Genomic DNA, 25,769 nt, shown 5'->3' with positions numbered 1-25,769 from the left:
GCTTGTTGGGAGAAGCTCTTGTTGAGCGATTGTGGGTGGTGCTGTCTCTTGTGGCTTCTGCCTGCTACCAGCTTGGATTTTGTTAAGAGATATGGGGTGGTGCTGTCCCTATCTCTTGTAGCTTTGGCCTTGAGTGATTAGGGGTGGTGCTGTCTCTAAGACTCGTCTCTTGTCGCTTCTGCCTTCTACCAGCTTGGCTGCTGTTGAGTGATTAGGGGTGGTGCTGTCTCCAAGACACGTCTCTTGTCGCTTCTGCCCTCTACCAGCTTGGCTGCTGTTGAGCGATTACAGGTGGTGCTGTCTCTAAGACTCGTCTCTTGTCGCTTTTGCCGTCTACGAGTTTGGCTGCTGTTAAGCGATTAGGGGTGGTGCTGTCTCTAAGACTCATCTCTTGCCGCTTCTGCCTTCTACGAGTTTGGCTGCTGTTGAGTGATTAGGGGTGGTGCTGTCTCTAAGACTCGTCTCTTGTCGCTTCTGCCTTCTACCAGCCTGCCTGCTGTTGAGCGATTAGGGGTGGTGCTGTCTCCAAGACTCGTCTCTTGTCGCTTCTGCCTTCTACCAGCTTGGCTGCTGTTGAGCGATTACAGGTGGTGCTGCCTCTAAGACTTGTCTCTTGTGGCTTCTGCCTTATACCAGCGTGGCTGCTGTTGAGTGATTAGGGGTGGTGCTGTCTCTAAGACTCGTCTCTTGTCGCTTTTGCCGTCTACGAGTTTGGCTGCTCTTGAGTGATTAGGGGTGGTGCTGTCTCCAAGACTCGTCTCTTGTCGCTTCTGCCTTCTACGAGTTTGGCTGCTGTTGAGCGATTACAGGTGGTGCTGTCTCTAAGACTTGTCTCTTGTGGCTTCTGCCTTATACCAGCGTGGCTGCTGTTGAGTGATTAGGGGTGGTGCTGTCTCCAAGACTCGTCTCTTGTTGCTTCTGCCTTCTACCAGCTTGGCTGCTGTGGAGCGATTACAGGTGGTGCTGTCTCTAAGACTCGTCTTTTGTCGCTTTTGCCGTCTACGAGTTTGGCTGCTGTTGAGCGATTAGGGGTGGTGCTGTCTCCAAGACTCGTCTCTTGTCGCTTCTGCCTTCTACGAGTTTGGCTGCTGTTTAACGATTACAGGTGGTGCTGTCTCTAAGACTTGTCTCTTGTGGCTTCTGCCTTCTACCAGCCTGGCTGCTGTTGAGTGGTTAGGGGTGGTGCTGTCTCTAAGACTCGTCTCTTGTCTTCTACCTTCTACCAGCCTGGCTGCTGTTGAGCAATTAGGGGTGAACCTGTCTCTAAGACTCATCTCTTATCGCTTCTGCCTTCTACCAGCTTGGCTGCTGTTGAGTGATTAGGGGTGGTGCTGTCTCCAAGACACGTCTCTTGTCGCTTCTGCCCTCTACCAGCTTGGCTGCTGTTGAGCGATTACAGGTGGTGCTGTCTCTAAGACTCGTCTCTTGTCGCTTTTGCCGTCTACGAGTTTGGCTGCTGTTGAGTGATTAGGGGTGGTGCTGTCTCCAAGACTCATCTCTTGTCGCTTCTGCCTTCTACGAGTTTGGTTGCTGTTGAGTGATTAGGGGTGGCGCTGTCTCTAAGACTCGTCTCTTGTCACTTCTGCCTTCTACCAGCCTGCCTGCTGTTGAGCGATTAGGGGTGGTGCTGTCTCTAAGACTCGTCTCTTGTCGCTTCTGCCTTCTACCAGCTTGGCTGCTGTTGAGCGATTACAGGTGGTGCTGTCTCTAAGACTTGTCTCTTGTGGCTTCTGCCTTATACCAGCGTGGCTGCTGTTGAGTGATTAGGGGTGGTGCTGTCTCTAAGACTCGTCTCTTGTCGCTTTTGCCGTCTACGAGTTTGGCTGCTCTTGAGTGATTAGGGGTGGTGCTGTCTCCAAGACTCGTCTCTTGTCGCTTCTGCCTTCTACGAGTTTGGCTGCTGTTGAGCGATTACAGGTGGTGCTGTCTCTAAGACTTGTCTCTTGTGGCTTCTGCCTTATACCAGCGTGGCTGCTGTTGAGTGATTAGGGGTGGTGCTGTCTCCAAGACTCGTCTCTTGTTGCTTCTGCCTTCTACCAGCTTGGCTGCTGTGGAGCGATTACAGGTGGTGCTGTCTCTAAGACTCGTCTTTTGTCGCTTTTGCCGTCTACGAGTTTGGCTGCTGTTGAGCGATTAGGGGTGGTGCTGTCTCCAAGACTCGTCTCTTGTCGCTTCTGCCTTCTACGAGTTTGGCTGCTGTTTAACGATTACAGGTGGTGCTGTCTCTAAGACTTGTCTCTTGTGGCTACTGCCTTCTACCAGCCTGGCTGCTGTTGAGTGGTTAGGGGTGGTGCTGTCTCTAAGACTCGTCTCTTGTCTTCTACCTTCTACCAGCCTGGCTGCTGTTGAGCAATTAGGGGTGAACCTGTCTCTAAGACTCATCTCTTATCGCTTCTGCCTTCTACCAGCTTGGCTACTGTTGAGTGATTAGGGGTGGTGCTGTCTCCAAGACACGTCTCTTGTCGCTTCTGCCCTCTACCAGCTTGGCTGCTGTTGAGCGATTACAGGTGGTGCTGTCTCTAAGACTCGTCTCTTGTCGCTTTTGCCGTCTACGAGTTTGGCTGCTGTTGAGTGATTAGGGGTGGTGCTGTCTCCAAGACTCATCTCTTGTCGCTTCTGCCTTCTACGAGTTTGGCTGCTGTTTAACGATTACAGGTGGTGCTGTCTCTAAGACTTGTCTCTTGTGGCTTCTGCCTTCTACCAGCTTGGCTGCTGTTGAGTGGTTAGGGGTGGTGCTGTCTCCAAGACTCGTCTCTTGTCGCTTCTGCCTTCTATGAGTTTGGTTGCTGTTGAGCGATTACAGGTCGTGCTGTCTCTAAGACTCGTCTCTTGTCGCTTCTACCTTCTACCAGCCTGGCTGCTGTTGAGCGATTAGGGGTGGTGCTTTCTCTAAGACTCGTCTCTTGTCGCTTCTCCTTCTACCAGCTAGGCTGCTGTTGAGCGATTACAGGAGGTGCTGTCTCTAAGACTCATCTCTTGTCGCTTTTGCCTTCTACCAGCCTGGCTGCTGTTGAGCGATTACGGGTGGTGCTGTCTCTAAGACTCGTCTCTTGTCGCTTCTGCCTTCTACGAGTTTGGTTGCTGTTGAGCGATAAGGGGTGGTGCTGTATCCAAGACTCGCCTCTTAGGGCTTCTGTCTTCTACGAGTTTGGCTGCTGTTGAGCGATTAGGGGTGGTGCTGTCTCTAAGACTCGTCTCTTGTCGCTTCTGCCTTTTACGAGTTTGGTTGCTGTTGAGCAATTACAGATGGTGCTGTCTCTAAGACACGTCTCTTGTCGCTTCTGCCTTCTACGAGTTTGGTTGCTGTTGAGTGATTAGGGGTGGCGCTGTCTCTAAGACTCGTCTCTTGTCACTTCTGCCTTCTACCAGCCTGCCTGCTGTTGAGCGATTAGGGGTGGTGCTGTCTCTAAGACTCGTCTCTTGTCGCTTCTGCCTTCTACAAGTTTGGTTGCTGTTAAGCGATTAGGGGTGGTGCTGTCTCTAAGACTCATCTCTTGCCGCTTCTGCCTTCTACGAGTTTGGCTGCTGTTGAGCGATTAGAGGTGGTGCTGTCTCTAAGACTCGTCTCTTGTCGCTTCTGCCTTCTACGAGTTTGGCTGCTGTTGAGTGATTAGGGGTGGTGCTGTCTCTAACGCTCGTCTCTTGTAGATTCTGCCTTCTCCCAGCTTGGCTGCTGTTGAGCGATTACAGGTGGTGCTGTCTCTAAAACTCATCTCTTGTCGCTTCTGTTTTCTACGAGTTTGGCTGCTGTTGAGCGATTAGGGGTGGTGCTGTCTCTTAGACTCGTCTCTTGTCGCCTCTGCCTTCTACGAGTTTGGCTGCTGTTGAGCGATTAGGGGTGGTGCTGTTTCTAAGACTCGTCTCTTGTCGCTTCTGCCTTCTACCAGCTTGGCTGCTGTTGAGTGATTAGGGGTGGTGCTGTCTCTAAGACTTGTCTCTTGTTGCTTCTGCCTTCTACCAGCTTGGCTGCTGTTGAGTGATTAGGGGTGGTGCTGTCTCTAAGACTTGTCTCTTGTTGCTTCTGCCTTCTACCAGCTTGGCTGCTGTTGAGTGATTAGGGATGGTGATGTCTCTAAGACTTGTCTCTTGTTGCTTCTGCCTTCTACCAGCTTGGCTGCTGTTGAGTGATTAGGGGTGGTGCTACCTCCAAGACTCGTCTCTTGTCTCTTCTGCCTTCTATCAGCTTGGCTGCTGTCGAGTGATTACAGGTGGTGCTGTCTCCAAGACACATCTCTTGCGGCTTCTGCCTTCTACCAGCTTGGCTGCTGTTGAGTGATTAGGGGTGGTGCTGTCTCTAAGACTTGTCTCTTGTCGCTTCTGCCTTCTACCAGCCTGGCTGCTGTTGAGCGATTACAGGTGGTGCTATCTTCAAGACTCGTCTCTTGTGGCTGCTGCCTGTTACTAGCTTGGCTGCTGTTGAGCGATTACTGGTGGTGCTGTCTCTGAGACTCATCTCTTGTGGCTTCTCCCTTCTATCAGTTTGGCTGCTGTTGAGCGATTAGGGTTGGCGTTGTCCCTGCGGTGTATCTCTTGCTGTTTCTGCATCTAACAGCTTGGCTGTTGACTGGTTAGGCTTGCACTGTCTGTAAGGTGCAACTCTTGTGGGTTCTGTGTGCCACACACACAGCTCTGATGGAGTGGTTAGAGCTGGTGTTAGTGCTAAGATCAATCTTTTGCTGCTTCTGCCTTCTGCCAGCTTGGCTCTTGCTGAGAGATTAGAGGTGTTACTGTCTCTAAGATCCCTCTCTTTTGGCTATTGCTTTCTGCCAGCCTGGCTCTTGTTAGGCAATAAGAGTTGACGCTGTCTGTAATGTGCTTTTCTTGCTGCTTCTATCTGTCATCTACTGAGTTCTGATGGAGCAGTGAGAGTTGTTAGATCCAAGATCCCTCCTGTGGCTCCTGCTTTCTTCAAATTGGTTATTGCTGGGTGAATAGTTGCTGGTTTTGGTGCAAAATGTAATCTCTTGTAGTTTTGCCTGCTGTCCACATGGCTCTTGTTGAGAACTTGGAGATGGCGTTGGCCTGGGCTTCATCCTTTGTGTTTTCTCTCTTATTTCCTCATACCTCCTGCTGAACAGTGAGGGGTGCTGTTGTAGTGTTTCTTGATCTTGGGGGCTTCCAGGCTCAAGAGGTAGGCAGCAAACTCAGAAAAGAAGTTGATGTATGACTCCGATACATCATAAAGATCCTGTAGGGCTTGGACCAACCCAGAATGTATGAACCCAGCCCACAGAAGAAGTTACAAAATGTCTCTTACTGTATTTGGAAATACTTATAGCGAACAACTGGCCATTAGAATGCATTGTAGTCAAGGGATATGTATATACACTGGCTTCCCATTCAGTCTAGGATTTCTTTCAAGATTCTATGTCTTGCCCATGGGGCTTTTTATGGTACCGGCTCAGGGGGGATTCGGTCGCTCGTTCACTCCTACTCCCCCAGTCAAGGTCTTCGCTCCTCTAACAAAAATCTCCTTGTGATCCCCAGATTTGTAAGAGCGACATGGGGAGGTAGAGCTTTCTCCTCGGTTGCACCCAGGCTATGGAACTCGCTTCCCCCGAACTTGCAGGGCAATCTTCCCTTGCTCTGTTTCGCAAAGCATTAAAAACTTGGCTCTTCTCTGAGGCATACCTGTAATAGCACACTTTAGCGGACTACAGATTGGGTGACCTGTTTAGCGCCTTGATGCCCTTGGGCTAAGTTGCGCGGTAAAAGACTCCTTTCATTCATTCATTCATTCATTCATTCATTCAATCATATAAACACTGATTGGAGATGTTCGTCCAAAAGGCCGAGTGGATCTCTGTTCGATTATTGTGTCAGCATTCATGGTCTGACGGGGGAGACCCGAGAGCTTTACTAAAGAGCTGGTCACTTTCTCGGCTGTAGGTGTGCACATTGCCTGGTGCTATCAGCTGCTGTGCATTAATTGAATAATACCCTACACAATCATCTTTGACTTTTCAAAAACTTCTGAAATATGGGTACAGATGAATCCTGAGTATAATAATATCAGTATAAAAGTACTATGTGCCATCTTCGTGCCCTCCCAGCCCACACTGATCTCACTTTGTTTTAAAAACCCAACGTCATAATCGGGTAAAATATAAGTAAAAGTTATGGACAGCTCAAACTACATGGCATGGACTGTGGACAGGGTCTGGGACAACCACATCTAGGGTAGCATTCCAAAGTGCCGTGGGAGGGTCGTAGGAGATACTTGACGTGGGGTTTGACCACCCGGAAAGGGTGAAGGCTGTTTTTGGACCAGTGGGGGCCGTATTTGTTACGGTGGGCCAGTTTTGCAGCAGCGCTGAAATATTGACCCCCCTGTAGCAAAAGCAGCAACAGTGTTTTCACCAGTACCCCCTCCCCCACACACCCCAGGTCCGAGTTCATTGCCAGGGCTGGTTTGCGTTTACAGTCCGCTGTGGGTTTGACCCCCGTTGACGTTACAGGTTGGTCCCCTGTCTCACCTGTAACCCATCAACAGCCTCCTATTGGATGATGAGGTGTTATGGGAAGGGCACAGGGTGGAAACAGACAGAAAGTGAAAAGGGGTCGCATATTCTAATGTATCTTATATTCCATCACTGCCTTCATGACCCCTGAGAACAGCGGTGGCAAGGGCAGTGCCAGGTGCCACTGCTGCTCCCCTTACCTCAGTGCTACTCCTAGTGCACCCATCCAGGTTGTCAGTTTCCTACACTTTGAAGTACCAAAAAAGTACAGTAAACATGGACTATTGGATTGGTGGTAAAATCCTTTACAGCGGTTTCTTTTGTTCAAAATCCAATGTCCTCTTTCCAGTATTCCAAATGTCCTTTGGAGGTGATTTTGGCAAGTGATAGATCACAAGACAACCATTCGGAAGATCTATGAGGTGGACACCATTGTTTTTGGAACTGGGTTCGCCTCTTCAGGTAGGCATAGACCGCCATCAACGCACAGCGAGTGCCAAGTGCTTTCAGTGTGGACATGAAAGAGAAGCTCGTCTAATGGATTAGTAAGGAGAAGTCAGGGTAGGCACTAGTGGCAAACGGGAAGATGGCGAGACAACCACTTGACTGACTCTCACAGTATCAACGTGAAGTCAAACATCTAATGGCCTAACGTCTTAAAAATGAGTACGTCTACGAGTTGTTGGCACATCATAGGTTTTTCATAGATTTACTAATTTGTAGTTTTCACAAAATCTATACAAGTATGACTGGGACTCTGTTAAAACCACATGTTTCCAAAGGTAAGCTGTTCTATCTAACCTTATATCTGCAGATTATGTGCAGGTAGACCATCTGCGGGATGTTAGTTAGAGGAAATAAGTGTTGATTCTTATTTTTTTCATGTGGTGAAAAACCTTCTCCCCCAGTCCTTGAAAGCATGGGTCTGTGTAAGCCCTGTCCTGTCCTAGACACAAACACACTGGAGGCTGCCTAGGTGCAGAAATTCACAAACATCTGGTAGTATCAAAAACATAGCCAATTATACTTTACCCTGAAGGTGCTGCAAAAGCAGTTCATTTCAAAGTGAGCCTTAAAGAGATTTTGTAAAGTAGCCAGCACAGCTGGCTGAAACACAAATCAGAGCACAGTAATATTTTGCTGAAGCCTGGATGATGGCCGTGCTGGTCCAGCATCTGTCAGGGACATCATTCCAACGTTTCAATCCTTTTATGGCAATCTGAAGCCATTGGGAACCAGCTCAAGATGCCTTTTATCTCCAGGCATTATGCTACAATCTTAGTAAATGGCTTTCAGAGTCAGCCTAGCACGCCATTATTTCAACCTCCTTGTCGCGGACGCTATTTAGGTCTGCTAACTGTACCATCACGGTGGGAAAAATATAGATCATGAGAGTGTTCTAGAATTACAATTTTTTCTGAATTATCTTATATTTGATGGAAAAGAAGATCTTTGCTGCTTGCATGGAGAAAGAGGTCTCACTGGTGAGTTTTGCAAGTCTGGCAATCAGCCATGGTACCAAGCCGGGGTAGAGTTTTCATGTTTGTAAATATTAATTTGATGAAAGCTTGGCCTTTGCCGTTGATGGTCAAATGGGTACTGCACAGAGTCTTGGAAGTTCAAACTTAATATGTAGATCAATGGGTAACAGTAGGCATGATGCAAATACTGCATTTGTAATAACCATCACTGTAAAAGAGTGAGACCCATCAATAGAGTCTAACTGCACAGTCAAAGTGGGACCAAACAAGGGAAGCGGAGGTCAGGAGCTTCTGTGGAAATTCTAAATTCAGAAAATGAAATCTTAAAATATGCGTGGCATGGAAGGTGCAACTTGTGACTTGTTTTACATGGGGAAGATGGGATAGGTTGGAAGGCGTGATCTCTCCCATGCTTCTTCCTTAAGGCCATGTTTTTGGTGGCACTCCAAGTCCCTGTGGCATGACTGTTGAAGTATGGTATTTCTTCCAATCTTCACGCCGATATCTCTGTTTTAAATGAATTAAGATCAATATGATTGGTTGGTGGCTCTTTAGCAGTGGACCAATCTTCATATGTCACGATCACTTGGATTTTCCCAGTTTTAGGATGATCTAAGCATTGTCAGTGTACGTTTATCAACTCACCCTTAAGGACTGGAACAATGATTGATTCTGAAAATCACTTAAATGAAGGAGAAGAGCAAGATGATGCTGGATCTATTAGAGGGGACAAGGACACATGGCCAATAATGGTTCACTTGAAGCTAAGTCCCTGTAGATGATCTAGACGAAGACATGGGGAAATATGTTGGGAGCACGGGAAAAGTCAGGTCAAATTGCAGTGATAATGTTCATGTCCATGGCGGTCATAAGCCTATCCCAGATTAATTGTATGCCTTCCTCAGAGCAAAACACAGCTTATTGATCTGTGAGCTAGTTGCTTCCATCAAGAAGGTTGTAGACTTAACTTGATGCTGATTTTCAATCAGTTTTTTAAGGAATGGAACACTCACGATTGGCCTGTAGCTGGTTTGGTCTGTCAGGACAGAACTGTAAAATTGAATTGATAATTGGTCATATTAAAAAATATCTTGAAATCTGAGGGGAAGGAAGGTGGCTGGTGATTGGGAGGTGTTGGTGATGCTCATCTCTGAGATTGCAGTGGCTGTAGATAGAAGACAATCCTTGAAAGTTTGTGGTGGAACGGTTCTGATGACAACCCCACAGATCCACTAACCATGACCAGATTCTTGAATTCGGAGGCTGAGTTATCTGAATAAAGCAAATGTCAGATGTTTGATCGTTGATGTAGTTCTTCTCTGGGCTTCTGAATACTGGGTGGTGGCGTCTTGTTTGCAAGATGAAGCTTTGCCGTTGTAGCTTTGGCCACATATTGGTCTACACTTGAGTTTCAGAAATCTTGAAACTCAAGAATCTTTGTGGTGGGGAATTACAGGTTGTGGAATCCAGTATGGACCCCTTGGAGTTTCTTGGTGGGTGTAGTGTTGTTGGTCATCTGGTTTTCTAAATAGTCTCTTTGCTTTTTTGATGCAGGATTTGTAGAACTTGTTGTGCCGCAACAGGCTGATTTTCGCAAGAATTTCTTTAATTGATATTGTATTGTAGCCATTTGTGATATCATCTTTCTTATTTCATCATTTATTTATGACATTTAGTTTTATTGTTTCTGGTGTGTTGTTGATAGAGGGATGAACTCGTCAAAGGTCTAATAGAGTCGGTAGTGCAGCTGGTTGACATCTTTTGTTTTTTAACATGGTAAACAATCTCTACAAAGTAGGGATAGTTATCAGTTATTGCAAGAAAGCAATTTAATTAACTGGCAAGCTACTGAGTTTAAAAAAATTGCATTTTATGTATATTCTGACTGCCTGTTCTGTAATTTTCTGCTGAGGAGCGCTGTCATTCTGTCCGCTCGCTTGAAGTAAAATGTTAGTCCTTCTTCAATGTTTGTTAAATGTCCCGGCTTTTGGCTTTAAAATTCTGGTCACCCTATGCGGGACCCCAAGTTGGAGGGCTGACTCCTGGGCATCTGCCCACACTGCCAAATGCCCAGTGCCGGCCCTGGTTCCAGGACCCGACTGTGTATATATGAGGTCTTGTTTTGACATACATCATTGGAGTCAAAATGGTGCCGCCGCACGTGGTCCAATGAACTTTTTACTACGTACACGGCCCGCTCCCTGCCACCGGCGGCCCATTACGTATGCCGTCTGTATTAGCTGAATCAATATAGAAATACATTAGGATTACATTTTAATGTCCAGCAGCGCTTTTCCCTGGAGCGCATCCTTCCCCGGCTGCCATTTCCGGTCCTGTCTCCATGCCGGGACACGTTAGTAGGGATAATTGCACATTACACCGCGTTATGTTACTAAATATTACATGATGCTGTGTTATTATTGTGAAGTCACAGATGAAATAGAATGAAAGCAAACCTCTACTGCCTGCCCATTGTTATACGGCTGGCATTGTTAACGTGTGTGAAGGCCTAGTGCCTAAGTGTTCCTACGGGGTCTTGCAGACTGATAACTGGGGGAAGTGGGGAGGTCTTTTTTCATTTTATTCTCTGACTCTCAGAGAAGAAAAGCACTTGTTTTTCATGAATTGCAATAAGGAGTTATTTCTCGTGTCATGCAGCGCAGCAAAGGCAGCCCGCGCAAATGTAGACATATGATTGTTTTGGGAGTGCGGCACGGTCATTGTGGTTTAGGACTAAGCATTTGCAGGATGCTTGAGAGAAAGCGGGTAGTGTTAAATGCTGCGCTGCAGGAGCGGCTCTTGGAACTGTTACCCGCTTTGATGCGCGCGCTGCCCCGCACTCAACTGACGCGCAACAGCTCAGGAGAACCGCATGAATTTCTGCCCACCTTTAGCCCTCAGTCTTAAATGTGATGATTGTGCTATGCAGAAATCTGACTTAAAAAGAAAGTAACAAAAGGCTAAAGATGACAAAAACCTAATGAATAGACCGTAAATCTTCAGAGTCTGGGGGGAGCTGGGGGAAGTGATAGATTCAGATATCTCCAGCATTAAGTACAAAAATAAGAGGTTTTTGTCACAGCAAATCTGCATCTCTCAGTGAACCATGATGCGCCTTCCCTCCTTCAACAATGGCAATCAATAGCACATTACACTCTGCACATCTGCACTCATTGTGTAGGCCCTGGCATGTTTTCAGGTGTATTTGTTTTAACAAACGTATTCAACTAAAACCAGGACGCAAAGGGTTACGTTTTTGTGGAAAGGAACAGTCACACTCACGAGATATCTATTAGCAGAGTAGCTTCTAGGTTTAAAGTACTTGTCACATGCAGTTTGTAAGGCAGCAAAAAGTGTTTTTCTCAAGTAATATTTGCATTAATGTGGTAAACCTGCATCTGACCTTTGCTACTTAGTAATAATTGTTTACAGAAGAGAAGTACCGAAGCACACACTAAGTCTATTATGAATAGTTTAATTTTCTCCAGAATCTCCGTTTTTATGGTACAGCTTCAAGAGAAAGAGCAGCCCACACATGTTATGTCACTTAGACCTTTTCAAGGATGTAATTCTGTGATAAGCCGTGCGCCCATGTGACACAGTATTCAAATGCCAATGATGCCAAAGTCGTTAAGAGTATGCATGTCCTAAGTATGTATATCACATGTGCTCAGTCCAAAACGCTCAAAATTAAGACAAGCTGACCGGTGCCACAGTAATTGGTGGGCATGTAGATACTTTAGTATATATTACTTATTTCAAAAATCACAAAAAGAAGGAAATGCACTCTTTGGAGCTTGGATGTCTTTTGAGGTTTATTTCAACATACGACACAAAAATCGATAAAATAGCGTCTATACGCTTCGGCGCAAAGCCTTTTTCACGACGCTTGCTCACAGTTAGTAAACACAATTTATCATGGTGGTTGAAACTAAACACAGAAGAAGGGCGCAAACCTTTGATCAACATGTTCTCAAATCGTCGCGGCCATCTTGTAACTCCAGTCTCCAGTTGTATGTCTGAAAAACCTTTAAATAACTCTGCAACTACTGAACGGATATACACCATTTAACAAAAATAGCGCTTTCTGGATCAACAGCTTTCTTTCTCCCAAATTTGGTGTAATTTGCTGTAGCCGTGTCTAAAGTTTCCTATGTTGAGACTGTGAAAGAACTATAATGAGTCTCTTTGACGTTACATCAAAGGCAGTTAAGGATGGTACTGCTGCAGAGGTAAGATTTTATTTTTGTCACCCTGAGGAAAAAATCGAGAGCCCGATAGGGACCCGTCTCAGCACCCACTTTTTAGAACTGCCAGTGCTGAGTACCGGCAGGATCTGGCCCACTAAAGGCCCGGGTTGCAGACCAGTACACGGGCACTTGAGGGCCGCTGTAGGGCACATGGCAACGTTAATGAGACATTTGAGGAAAGGGAGGCTACGTATGACACTGCAGAGAGATTCAAAGACAGGTATGTGGGCTATGCAAATCAGACTGGTTTGGGAACAAGTGAAGCACGTGGGAGATGGGGGGTTATAAAAATTAGGGTGCATGGATAGAATGGTGTGGTGTGCAATGGGATGGGATGGATTGATTTACATTATATTGTATTGTTCAGTCACATTCGGCATTAGTCGCGGGTAGGGTGGGCACACGGGGAGGGGAGTAGGGGTAGATGTAATGATTAATTTGAAAAAAACGTACCTATCCGTCGGCTGGGCCAGGTCCCACATTTTCTCAGCTCCTGCTCTCCTGCCCCCTGGCAGGAAGAATGCACCCTCCCTTCCGTCACCTAAGCAGATCACAACGCTGCAATGGAAGCGTTGTGATTGGTGGGGACACCGCCCAGCCAGCCGTCTATAGGGAGGCAATTTTTTCCATGCAGGCTGCACTGCAGCCTGCATGGAGGAAGTGCAGAGTGCGCATGACTGGTTTGGGCGGCCCCAGAGGGTCGACCAAAGCAGTCATGCTCACGCAAGAGTGGGCACACCACTCCTCCCCTTCCCAGCTCTGCTCGTAGAGCAGCCCCGCCCAACCGCCCGCAACCAAACACTTCTCCTTTATCGCAGTGCGAGAAGCAGAAACATAAAATGGTAATTTTACCATTTTATGCTTCTGCTTCTCACACTGCGAGAAAGCAGTGGGGCGACGCTCCTCCGCCCTAGTTTAGGAGCCGCCCCTAGTATTGGCATAGCTCTTTCTATGCATGACACGGTGCTGAGGTGAGAAAGTGCTTTACAAGTGGGTAGCACGCTTCTTTGTGAGATGCTTACAACATTAGAGAAGGTTGTCATGCAAATTGAGTTATAATCTGTGATGCTTTTCTCACACAATTGTGCCACAGTTGCCTTGCTGAAAAAGATAGAAAAATGCGTGATGTGCCAACTATCACACACTGTGGTAGAATCAGAGCGATGGATTTCCTGTTCAGCTCTTTTTGTTTTTCTTTTGTTTGATTTTACAAAGTGGTCAAGGCCTGTGGTCAAGAGTCTCCCGGCGGAGGCCTTGTCCCTCTGTGTTATCCTCTTCTTGTTCTCATGCCCAGCCAGAAGCTAGACGTTTCATTCAGTCTTACTAATCTGTACAGAACGTTACCTACACACCAATGCTTGGTGAGTGTTCCACGTCAGGTGTCTGTACAGGGAGGAAGTAAATATTCAAATGCCACCAGGAGAGCAAAAAACGCTGAAGCCTCTGGTACAAGCTACCTGTGCTGAGCTGGCCATCCTTCTGACGTCATCAGCCATCTGACCTTTCACGGACAGACTCTGCATAGAAACTGGCCTCCATTTCGATCCCATAAGCATGGTTATTCTGCAGCTTTTTTGTTGTTGATTTGGTATAATATGACATCTGTGTCATGTATTTTATTAGTGGTTTATTGAAGTATAGCTAAAAGCCCACGAGTTGTTAGTTATTAAAGATGTGTAGCGTCTGTTTTCTAGGGCGCAAAGAGCTCAGTTCTTATCTTCCTTTGCCCGCACATCTGGTTTCTGTTCACATTATGTTTGCTTCATTCAGGTGAAAGTACTTAACTCTAGACGAAGGAGTCTGCCAGGCTGCTGTGTAAGTCGCCAGCAGGCTGCAGGAAGTGCGGTGTAAAGACAGAGAGACATTCGGTGATTCACCTGAAGAGGGCGCTGCATCTAATTTAAGAATAACTATAGAGTGATGGAAGAATACATGGGTATACATATGCATGGGTAGCTAGAAACATGCGGGAATGAATGATTATGTAGATATTTCGTGGATGGATGGATGGGTGGGTGGGTGAGTGGGTGGGTGGATGGATGGATGATTTAAGGACCCACAGCCTATATAAACAGGTTATTCTACCAATGGAAGGTTGTATGTGTGGACATAATGTATCACTGGTTAAACGAATAAGCATATTGGCCAGAAAGCTAAATTGTTGGAAAGTTAAGCACCTGCCAGATAAAAAAAATCATATCAATGTCTTTTACCTGTGTATTGTTTTTAAATACATTTTGTGATTAAGGATTATATGTACTATTTGTTAGAGAGTAATTTATACATATTTTCCCATACTTATCGATGTGTCAGAAAAGCACACAATTGCCTGCCCTGTCTTTACAAATGTACAGATATGATTGAGCTCTTATTAATCTTGCTACTGGTCATGACTAGGTCTATTATCCAATGCTTATATCAATTGTGCTATACATTTGGTCCAACCGGTTTTATCTGTGCACCCCAATCTTACTGTGTTTTGCTGTAAGATGAAAGGTTATTTGTATATATTTGTGTTGGGTACAGAGTCTTTGCTCTAAAGACCAATCCACTCCACTTGACTTAGATGGACTGGTCGCCAAAGGAATGTATAGTTCATACGGATTCACTGGAGGATGAATAAAATATTTAAGGTAACAGAATGAATGGTCAGATGAAAAAGCCTATGTACTCATGCAGAATCCATTTGCGTAAAAATATGTCTTGTTGCGTAAACCAGTGACAATGTCACCATTTGATCTGAGCCCAGAATAGTTCAGGGATAAACGTCTCAGATACAAGAGGTAGAAATCGTCACAAAGTCTTGTAGAAGATATATTCTGCTTTTTGTGATCACGCTGTCTGATGTGTCCATCATCCTCTTCTGGTTTCAGAGTCTCGCATGCAGTATGAGAGGATAGGATCTGACATCACGATGAAGTGTGGGACCTTGGACTGGGATGCAGCAGTGACCTGGACGGCCAATGGGACCGACATCGATAAGTCCCATCTCAATGGGTCCAGCCTCGTGATCCGGGCCGCGGACATGTCGCACAACGGGATCTACTCTTGTTTCGACAGCTCCACGTGGCAGCTCCGGTACCAGGTCACCCTCAAAATGGGATGTGAGTAACACAACATGCATTAATTCTTTGATATCACTTCATTGTATGGCATTTCCATCTGCAGGGAAAAGAGAACATCCCCCCTGCTACTGCACACCTCTGTTTGATGTGATACCATCTGTTATGTAATGACCTATACTCAGGGCCAATGGAAATATGTGATTTTGCAGCTGCAACATTTTCCGCATAATCATAGATTTGCCACATTTACCCCCAAAAAATGCAACATCTGATGCACAATCTGTAGATTTTTACACAAAACATTTTGTTTCTAGCACAAAGAGATCAATTGTTACTAAAATTGCTGTGAAAAATGTGATCGCACAGGTTGACTGGTTGCCTTTCTGTTGCTTATTGTTGGATTTGGGTGTCAAACTGGTACTAATGAAGTGAAACCTTTGCCCAGATAATGTTAATATGTGTAAACGTAAAAAAGACAAATGTTGATGATGTATCTTTCTGGTATGTGTACGAGTACTTCCTGAGTAGCCCTGAGTCTGATGTCTAATCTGTGGGCCAGTGGATGGCCTGAACTGTTCGCATTTCCTACCAGTACTACTTTCAAAATGGCAGATCCTCACACCTTTTTGTCTGCTCACATGTTGCGGCGACTGTGCCACAAGGTGTGTTGATTTGAAGCACTTCCAACTTGTAGTGTTTTAGTCATGGAATAAACCAACAGTGGAACTTATGATGAACTCAGTGAATTAAGGTGTGCGGTGTGACCAGGGGCTTCAAGGCACAAAGAAAGAGTGCTTGCTGGTAATGAAAGTTGGTTGACAAACAAGTTGCTTTAGAGAAGCACCCAAAGTTGCAAGACAGAGAGAGTAGAAGCCAGAGGAACTAGCAGCATCAGTTGAGAAAGAAATACCATTAGGGATTTAAAAACAGAAATGACAAACATTGAGAAAAAAACACCGGAGACATTAAGAGAATAAAATAATATGCAAAATAAGCAGGAGGGATTATCTTCACCCAAAGAGCCTGAACTGTAGTTAACACTACTATATATATCAATAAACACACACACACTTACCTTAAATATACCTGGCTTTCATTGTAAAGGCATGCGTGGTAAAGGCATATTCGTGGTAAAGACAAGTGTGGTAAAGGTATTGAATGGTAAAGGTACCGTGTGGTAAAGGATGCATGCTAAAGGCCTCCCATTGTTAAGACAGCGTTGTAAGGGCTGTCTCCCTCTTACGTCATTGTTCTGCAGGTGGGAAGGTTCCGTACAGTGAGAATGTCCACGGAGCATCGATTGGGCTGGAGTCAGAAAGGTGAAAAAGGTGACCCAGGCACGTCTTTAGACAATGGCAGGGTGACCAATCACAGTCTTCCTAGCAGAGTTCACCTGTGCTTTCTGTTGTCCTCCCAAGTCTGTATAAAGGGTTCCTATAGGAACTGACCTCCTGCTAAGCCCACGCTGAATGCATCTGGGATCCATTGAGTATGCATCTGCTGTCAGTGACTGAATGCACTTTGTGATTCTTGAAAATATCAGTGGCCTTTTAATTCGCCAGCAGTTACCGGCCTCCTAGGAAGTATGAGGTCCATAGTATTTCTGAGGATTGATTTATTTGCACAGTAAACCACAGTCACAAACCAGGACCCCCACTCACCTGTAGGAAACACCACAAAACGCACCTTTTCCTTCTCTTCCTGAGTTAGTATTGTGTTTTCCCTCTTCCCAACAGTGTGTTTCAATGTGAACGAAGGCAGCCAAACTCTCTGTGGAAAAGTCAGGGGTAAAGTAAGGAATTACCGTGAGTCTTGGCCTGGAATTACCGATTCCCTCAATAACCCCTCATGTCTAAAGGGGTCTTCAGGTTCCCACTTTAATGGGCTGGATTTTCCCCACACCCAGAGTTATTGATACCTACACAGTATCGATAACTCCTAGAGTGGGAGCAAATCCAGGCCATTTCCAGGTCACTTTTCACACTATTGTATCAAATCAATAGTGGGAAAAGTATATACTAGGGAGGAGGTATCCATACGTCTACCTTTCTCACCCCTTAGGGCACCAGTGGATTTCTCCACTGTCACCTAGTGGTTACACATTTCCGGGTCACTCCTATCTGTACAGTTTTCAAGAGCAGTGGCTGCCTCCTGCAGGCCAGCCTTGTATTTTCATCTCCTGGTCCTTGACTGGAGCAGGTTAATATCATTATCTGAGTCAGAGATCTCTTGAGATCCTTCTGAGTGACAGGTCAGATAGTTGAGTCCAGACAGGTCAGATCATCTCACTGATCAACTTGTTCCCATGCTGTCTGGGGAAGGCTGGGCCTCCTTGCCAGCCTGCCTGCATGCTGATCTCTGACAGCTTGGCATCCCCACAGACACTCCTGTCATTTCACACTTCTGTAGCTGCCCAGCTCCTCACTGATAATAAATGCTGCTCCCGTTGCATGGCGGAGAGGATGGCAGAGCATCAGCAAGCGGATCCGAGACGCCGTCGATCTGAGACGCCGACGCAGTCTCTCGCGGAGCATGGTAGGGAACCCGGGGTATCCAGGATCCCTGAGTGTCAGATAAAGCTGAGGGACTTTGTGTGCCAAGGATCAGGGAACCCAAAGGGAAAAGGGTGGAAGAGATGTTTGCATGTTTAGCGCACTGCAGTAAGTATACAATATCCACTAGAGGTCGCATCTATGAGTCACAACCATACATTGTAGGGAAATTCCATAGTCTGTTGGAGCAGAGCTGGAAAGCCCCATTTAATGAACATGGGGGCCTGCATTACAGATAGGGCGGACTGTCCTTCTTTGCGCTGTGGTGCAACTTTAATCAGATGCGCACGGCACAAGCAGGGACAATGTGCCCAATTACAATGAATGCGCTTCTTCCAGGACAGCCGTGAACTTGCACCGCTCAGGGGCAGCTCGTTCAGTGAAATATAGAGCTGCGGTTTCAAAGCCACCAGTTATTTCTCAGTGCAGGTGGCAACCCACCTGCACTTATATGAGGGGATAGAGGTCCCCCGGCAACGGGCTCAGTGAGTGAATCCACCCCCTTGCAGGGAGATGTCTGGGGGGGGGTATCAATGGTTTCCTGCTTCCACAGGGCTGCCCTCAGGGGTGCACTTACAGTGTTCCACCTTTTCGTGGTGTACTTTCAGTGAGTCTCCTAAGGGCAGTTTGCCTTTGTGCCCGCTTACGTAATACTGTGTGGTGCAGAGGCAAACCGATTCCCTCATTTTCATGGGTTCACTCCCTCTTGCAAATAAGGGAACACCCGCTGAAGATAGCGCTGGTGCCACAAGCGCACCAGCGCTATCAGTATTATAGAATACCATAATGCCCTGCGGGTGCAAAAGGCAGGCACTCGCGCCCGTTGCGCTTCTGGGGCACTATGTGTAAAAAGGCCCTTGGAGTAACACTGAAGATCATTTGGGGTCTGAGGTATTCAAGGATGGGGGAAATGATCCACTCGGCTGTGATAGTGATCCGTATACAGTATCAAAACATAAAGGCGAATGGATCTGTGTCAGATGTGGAAAAGATTTGCATAAATAAACTTTCCACCACACCCAGGCGTCATGAGCCACTCCTTAGGAGACAGAACTGCCATGCCATGGTCTTTTCACCATACAGGGGCGTGGAACAAATTGTCTCTGTAACCCACGAGTAACTGCACATCTGCTTCAAAATATAATTATGATCAGCTTTGTCAGTGCTTGATTTGTAAAAAAATAAGTGTTAGAACCCTTCACTGGAGGGCATTGCAGCCTGCACCAGCCACCTGCCAGTGACAGCACCAAGACAACCAATAACAACAAACTCCTAAACTTGCGATAATTCAGACTATTCCAAGCCACCTAAAGCTATATGAAAGACGTGGGTAGCAGGTTTTATTCATTCGTAAGGTTCACTGAATTGTTAAACTCTCTGTTGTGCTCATCTTAAAATAAGACAAGCAGAGCTGCCATGTGCTAGAATGTCATAAATGCTGGTGTTCAGAATTAAGCACTCTAGCCGTACTCCAGAAACCACCAGCTGATATTAGGCACTGATCTTGATGAAAAAAGCATTAGTTAGAAACTTACATCGATGTGGGTATAGCTGACTCTCTTTCAACTCTTAGCTCAGAAAGCACATCTTGTGCAATTTTCCAGAGGCTGCTTTTGAACAACCTTAGTAATTCATCATTTAGTGTCACCGAATTATTCGCAAGAATAGGCAACTTATTTCATTGTACATCTCAGCATGCCTAATATTCACTGTGCTCTACGTCCAACATTCTCCTAGTGCATAGCCTTGCAGGTGAATATTCAGCAGTAGGCAATAGGCTTGTCACAGGCAGGGTCTGAGACCAAGTACTGACATAACCATATGGATGTAAGTGATGGATGCAATGCTCGAATTAATCTCAGGTGCCGGCAATTGCTCGAGCCGCATCGTTTTTCACCCACCATGCCACATCAGATTGGACCCAGGCATATGCAAATCAGCCTTGACCCTGCTCCTCATGAAAGCAGTCCAGTCCTCCCTGAACCAGAATACAAGCAACCTTGGACCGGTTTATCCCTTAGTATCGGCTCATCGGCCAAGTATTGCTTGATTCCAGAGGCACAGTGGGCACAGGACCAACATCTGGCCATATCCATCTCACTTAGGGCATCAAAAAATAAAGCGATGGATGGAATACTTGAATGATCTCAGTCTCTAAATATCGCTCAGTACGACATCCCAATCTATCGTTTTTCGCCCACCATGCCACATCAGTCTGGACCCAGTCATATACAAATCAACCCTGATCCTGCTCCTTATGGGAACAGTCCAGCCCATACTGCCAGGCCAGGTACAACCTGAACCAGAACACAAGCAAAACAGGACCAGTTTCACTGCACACTGTGTGACTGGAAGTAAGCTATACCTGGCTGATGAGCCCATAACAAGGGCAAAACCGGTCCTGGTTTGATTGTATTCTGGTTCCAGTAGGACTTGGCATGGCCCGTGTTTATGTGTTTATATTTTTTATTAAAATAAATATAGCATATAATTTTAACTGATTTTGATTTTTTTATTTCATTTTTAATAGTAATTTATAGTGTTGTAGCAGGTTGTTGGCTTTGTAGGGGGATAGAATGGAATGTCAATAAGGTAATAATTAATTATGAATCATTTAATACATTTTATTATATAATACTGATTTTTGTGTTATATGTTATTGCAGGCTCTTAGGTTTGTAGGGGTAAAGGGTGTGAAGTTAATTAAGTACTAACTAATTAATAATGAATTATTTAATTCATTTTTAATTATGTGATACTTACTTATTTTACTTATATTTTAGTTACAGATTGCAAGGTTTGCAGGGATCTAGGTGTGAAGTTAATTAATGAATAAAGAATTAATTTATTAATTATTTAATTCATTTTTAATTATATAACGTATGGAATACTGATTAATTTTGGGGCTCGGGGGAGTTAGTTAATAAATAATTAAGTAACTATGAATTATTATTTGTAAATAACTTATTCAAATAAATTTAAAATATGTAAATTATACATTATTTATTTTAACTATATTTTAGTTGCAGACTACTAGGTTTGTTTGGGTCTAGGGTGGGAAGTTAATTAAGTAACATTAACTAGCTATTCATTACTATTTATTTATTTATTTGAAGTTTTACATAGCACAAACATGACCCGTTAGGGTATCAGAGCGCTTTACAAGGAAAGGGATGATACGTATAGGAAGGCAAGAGCAAAGTGCAGGGATGGGGGATAGGGAAAAGTCAATAGTGTGACAAAGCTATGGCTATATACAAGAGTCAATACAGTCCCACAATTTGCGATGACTTGAGTACAATAAGGCAAAAGGAGTAGATATATACAATAAATGGTACTGGTCCAAGTACAGGGTGGCGTGGGCAGAATACAAGGATAAGGGTATGGGAAATGACAAAAGTAGGACAAGCCGTGGAAAAATACAAGGATCAATACAGTTCCAAGATCGGCAAGCGATTTCATTACAATAGGACGAAAAAGATATGTACAAAAACAGGAACAGGGAGCATTGGAAGGAGTAAGAGTTGTTACAAGTAGCAGGTCACACGAAAGAGCACCAATGGGCGTCATTGGAGGAATTTGCTCAATAAGACGGTTTTAACTTCTTTTTTGAAGAGCGCCAGAGACGGTATTTTTCTGATGGAGGAAGGAAGCGAGGTCCAGATTCTTGGGGCAGCTCCGGAGAATTTCCGATTGTATGTTTTTGCCTTGCAGAAGCGGGGTGGTTGGAACACACGGTCTCTGGCGGATCTGGCGTTTCTGTATCTCCCAGATACCACGAGTTTATGGGTGCGATATGCCGGGGAGTTTGTGTACAAGGCTTTGTGAGTGATGCAGGCCAACTTGAGATGAATTCTGACTTCAAGGGGATGCCAGTTCAAGGCCTTCAGGTGTGGAGAGATATGGTCAATAATTTTTTAACCGGATAGGAGTCTGGCTGCTGCTTTGAGGCATGCTTTTAAGGGGGCAGTCGAAGTCTTAAGTAGGCCAGATAGTGTGGAGCAGCCATAATCGACTCTGGAGATAACTAACGTCTGCACAGCGGTTTTTTGGTTGGCAGTTCCAAGGAAGTGTTTCAGTTTTCTCAAGTAGCTCAGATGGAACCTGGCAGTTTTTGCCATCGCATGGATGTGTTCCATCATATTCAGGTTGCGGTCCAAAATATTCCCAAGAGATTTAGCCAAGTCCACAATGATAAGGGAGCAGTTTAGTGCTGTGATGGAGTTGGTCCATTCTAGTATGTCAGCAGATTTTTTTGGAGGGGGAGCTGAGAAGAAATTCCGTTTTATGGCATTCAGTTTGAGCTGGTTGTTGGCAAGCCAAAGGACAATCAGTTTCAGGGCGTCATTTAGATGGGTGATCGCCTCAAGAGAGGAGATTTTATTGTGGATCTGGGTATTGTCAGCATACATGTGGAAGGAGATGTTGGCAGAGTGGAGAATTTCAGCTAAAGGTTCGAGGTAGAGATTGAAGAGAGTAGGGGACAGAGTGGAGCCTTGCGGGACACCGATGGGGATCGGGGAGGGAGCAGATAGGTTGGTATTGACAAGGATTCTCTGTGTGCGGTTATGGAGGAAGGTACCAAACCATTTGATGACGGTACCTCCGAAGCCCATACTGTGTTTGAGGCGTTCAAGGAGTTTCTCGTGGTTGACCGTGTCAAATGACGAGAGATTCAGAAGGAACAGAAGACAGGTTTTGCCTTGGTCAAGGGCTAGGAGAGCATCGTCAACAATGTGAAGAATAGTTCATTATTTAATTGATTTCAAATACGTAAATTGCAGGATACTTATTTGTACAGCAGCTGTTGTCTCTTTGTCCTACGGCTCGTGATAAAGAACACCAGTTCGAAATACGTTGAGACGCGAAAGGTGATGGAAGTGTGAAACTGCCTGCACTGTCCTCCGCAGCATCAGAGGGTAACCTTCTTTGTAGGCCGTTCTTACTGGGGCAACTTTGTATTAGCGGCCTGCCCGGTTGCAAGAACGGCTCGCCGGCGGAGGCGCATCTGCGGTGCCTGGAAACCTGGGTGCCGGCTCAGAACTGTAAGGCTCAAGCTACAGGATGCATTAAAACAGTGCACCCCATGTTTTTTACTTTCGTCAGCCCACTGGGTTTTATTTTATTGACATTATCTGGAGTCAACAGCAGCATCCATGTGCAATCTTATTTTGGAACACTACATGGACCATCTTGCATTGCGCTTAATCTAGCATGGTACACGCCCACTGGGGCAGGCCCACAATAAATTCAAATGTGCTCCGAACAGCAGCTGTTGTCACTTTGTCCTATGACTCGTGATCAAGAACGGCAGTTCGAAACGCATTGAGCTGCGAAAGGTGATGGAAGTGTGAAACTGCCTGCACTGTCCTCCGTAGCATCAGAGGGTAACCTTCTATGTTGGCCATTCTTACTGGGGCAACTTTGTTTTTGGATATATATATATATATATTAATACATTTAGGATATTTAATAGATTAATACATTGGTATTAAATATTAGTGGCATTTATTTAATTTATATTATGTTAAATTAATATTATAAAATATTTAACATTTACTATTTTAAACACTATATAAAAACAAAATATTTTTGAACAATATTAGTGTCAAATATCCCCCCTCCTCCGATATTTTGGTACTTATTATTATAAGTAGAGGAGCATGCTAATGTGGTAAACAATATTTTGGACACAATACTTATGGCAGCGATATTTTTTTACCACAATATTGTGTCAGTGACCCGCAGAAGTCTTCTAGATAATTTAGAACGTAAACGAGACCTACTTCGCTTTTCCAATTATTTTTTCCTATGCCACTCTCTGATACTCTATGGATGAATATTGCCCTTATACAGTTTCTACAACTGCTATGAACATAAAGTTGCAAAGTTTTTTTTGATGGTTTTTGTGTGCTTTTGGAAAATCTAAAAGACCCTCTTCATTTTACTCTAACAAGAAAGTGAAGTCAAAAAGGTCAGTCCCCATTGGGGACAAACCAGTAGGGACATTACTAATGACGTGTGGTCCTGCCGCCTCTTTCGCTGCAAGCAGAGGGGAATGACAAAACTTGGTGCTAATGATAAGAAGCAGAAGATGGGATGGATGATCACACATGTTTGTGTTGACCATCATCCTGCACAGCAAGAAAGCACAACATCTGAGAGCCACAGTAATACGCTGCCTCGCACGGCTCTCGCGGCTCAGCGGGCCATCTCACAGCACCGCTTAAAAGCATGACCCTTCCTGATGAGTGATGCTGGAGATGATAGGCTGCCTCTGAGTTGGTAACACGCGTATCGGATTGACTGCGGTGTAGGGATGGCTGCCGACTGCAAGCCGTGCAATATATTAAAACTCAGAAGAAGTGGACAGAAGTTTGTTTTCCAGAAAAATGTGTCCAACATCAATTCCTTTGTCTTCATATAGCCCTAGGGCCTCACTCTTCCTTGCAGCCTCCAAACACTAACTACAAAACACCGTGGCTCAGTGGTTAGAGGCGGCAGACCCGGAAGCTGAGATCGACCGTGACCACGGTTCGATTCCCCGCCTCGGCGGGTCTCGGGCTCAAAAATTCCACGGACTTGACAATTCTCGCTCCGGTGCCTACTCGAATCACGGGGTCACACTCTGCAACTCTGGGCAATAGCTTGCTTAATCTCCACTACGGCCCCTCGCGGCGGGATGCCTGGCTTTCACCTTGTGGACACCCTGCCGGGGTTTCTCACAGGGGAATACCAGGATGGGTTCCCTAAGCAAGCGCCAGGATGCCCTTTGGGTGACAGGTTTGCTCTATATAAGTACACCTACATTTACATCACACATTTACATTATCAGCTCATATTGAATTTCTGCGTTACCCGCTATTCCGTTTCATCGTCTGGCATTGAATTTGTTTTTGCTGTGTCCATGCTTCATAAGCTGTGGCACAATCGAAGGCTGTTACTTATAAATGCGTGTGATTACCTTGCATTCGTTCGCCTTGACTGTTTTTGAAATGCAAGTCCTGGCTTTGCATCCCGCCTCGATCCACCGCTGTGCAGCGGATGGATCCGGGAGCAGGTGAGGTCGATCATCATGTGCTGGACAGACAGACAAGGACAGGGGGAAGCACAGCTTTCTCTGGCGAAGGCGCGAGCAATGTGTACTACTCCCACATTATATGCTTTAACAAGCAAAATTTCAATCTGTAAATTAAATATATAACTATATAACTCTCAATCAGAATCATTTTATTATATATGCTTTTTTTTTCTTCCAATCGGTATTGTCCTCTTCTATAAGGAGAGGACCTTCATTAACACCTATATACATACATACATGTCTATGTACCTCAAATCTGCATCCTCCTTTTATTTTATATAGGTTTTTTTCTTCCAATCACTATTGTCCTCTCTTCAAAGGAGAGGAACTTCCTTGACACCTGCCTCATTTTTGCCCCTTTAGTCGAAGCAGTGGCAAAGGGCGGGAGATGCTCTGATCTCCCCAAATACGTTCGTTACCGAGCTCCAGGGAATTCATCAACAGCAACTTAACCGTGAAAGAAGGGGGGCCTCAAACCATCCACAGGGCTCCCCATAGACCCCCAGTGGATCCCAGGATTCAGCTTCAGGCCCCGAGTACCACTCCTGGATATTCTAGGCAAGAGTCCAGCTTCTCTGCACAAACACCCTACCCAGAGCTCTTCACCCAATATTATTCACTAACAATCACTGAGAATGGTGAACCATGGAGGCAGGTCCCTGAGGATGCAAGGACCCAGACTCATGGACACCAAACTTGAGATCTGAACCCGTCTCCAAGCGGGTCAGGAATCTCTTGAAAACTGAATTCTACTGACTCTCCTTTAACTCTTCTCAATCCTGTAAAGAAACTTTACTACAAGACTGTCAGGCACCGTCACTCACTCTATAGACCAGACTCCAACCTAACCTCATATTGTGAGGATGTATTCTTTACCATT

General features: G+C 45.3%; 1 protein-coding gene across 3 annotated transcripts in view; it reads left to right on the top strand.

The window, feature by feature from the left end:
* Positions 1-25,769, top strand: part of CNTFR (ciliary neurotrophic factor receptor) — an 883,959-nt gene that overhangs the window by 508,920 nt on the left and 349,270 nt on the right. For all 3 annotated transcript variants that reach the window (XM_078674690.1, XM_078674691.1, XM_078674692.1), the window contains one exon: positions 15,066-15,296. In XM_078674690.1, the coding sequence (XP_078530816.1) occupies positions 15,066-15,296 (231 nt within the window). The remainder of the gene's footprint in view (positions 1-15,065; positions 15,297-25,769) is intronic.

This window comes from Lissotriton helveticus, chromosome 2_1 (genome assembly GCF_964261635.1).
Source record: "Lissotriton helveticus chromosome 2_1, aLisHel1.1, whole genome shotgun sequence".
NCBI classification, from domain to species: domain Eukaryota; kingdom Metazoa; phylum Chordata; class Amphibia; order Caudata; family Salamandridae; genus Lissotriton; species Lissotriton helveticus.
This window is presented reverse-complemented; position numbering and strand designations above follow the sequence as displayed.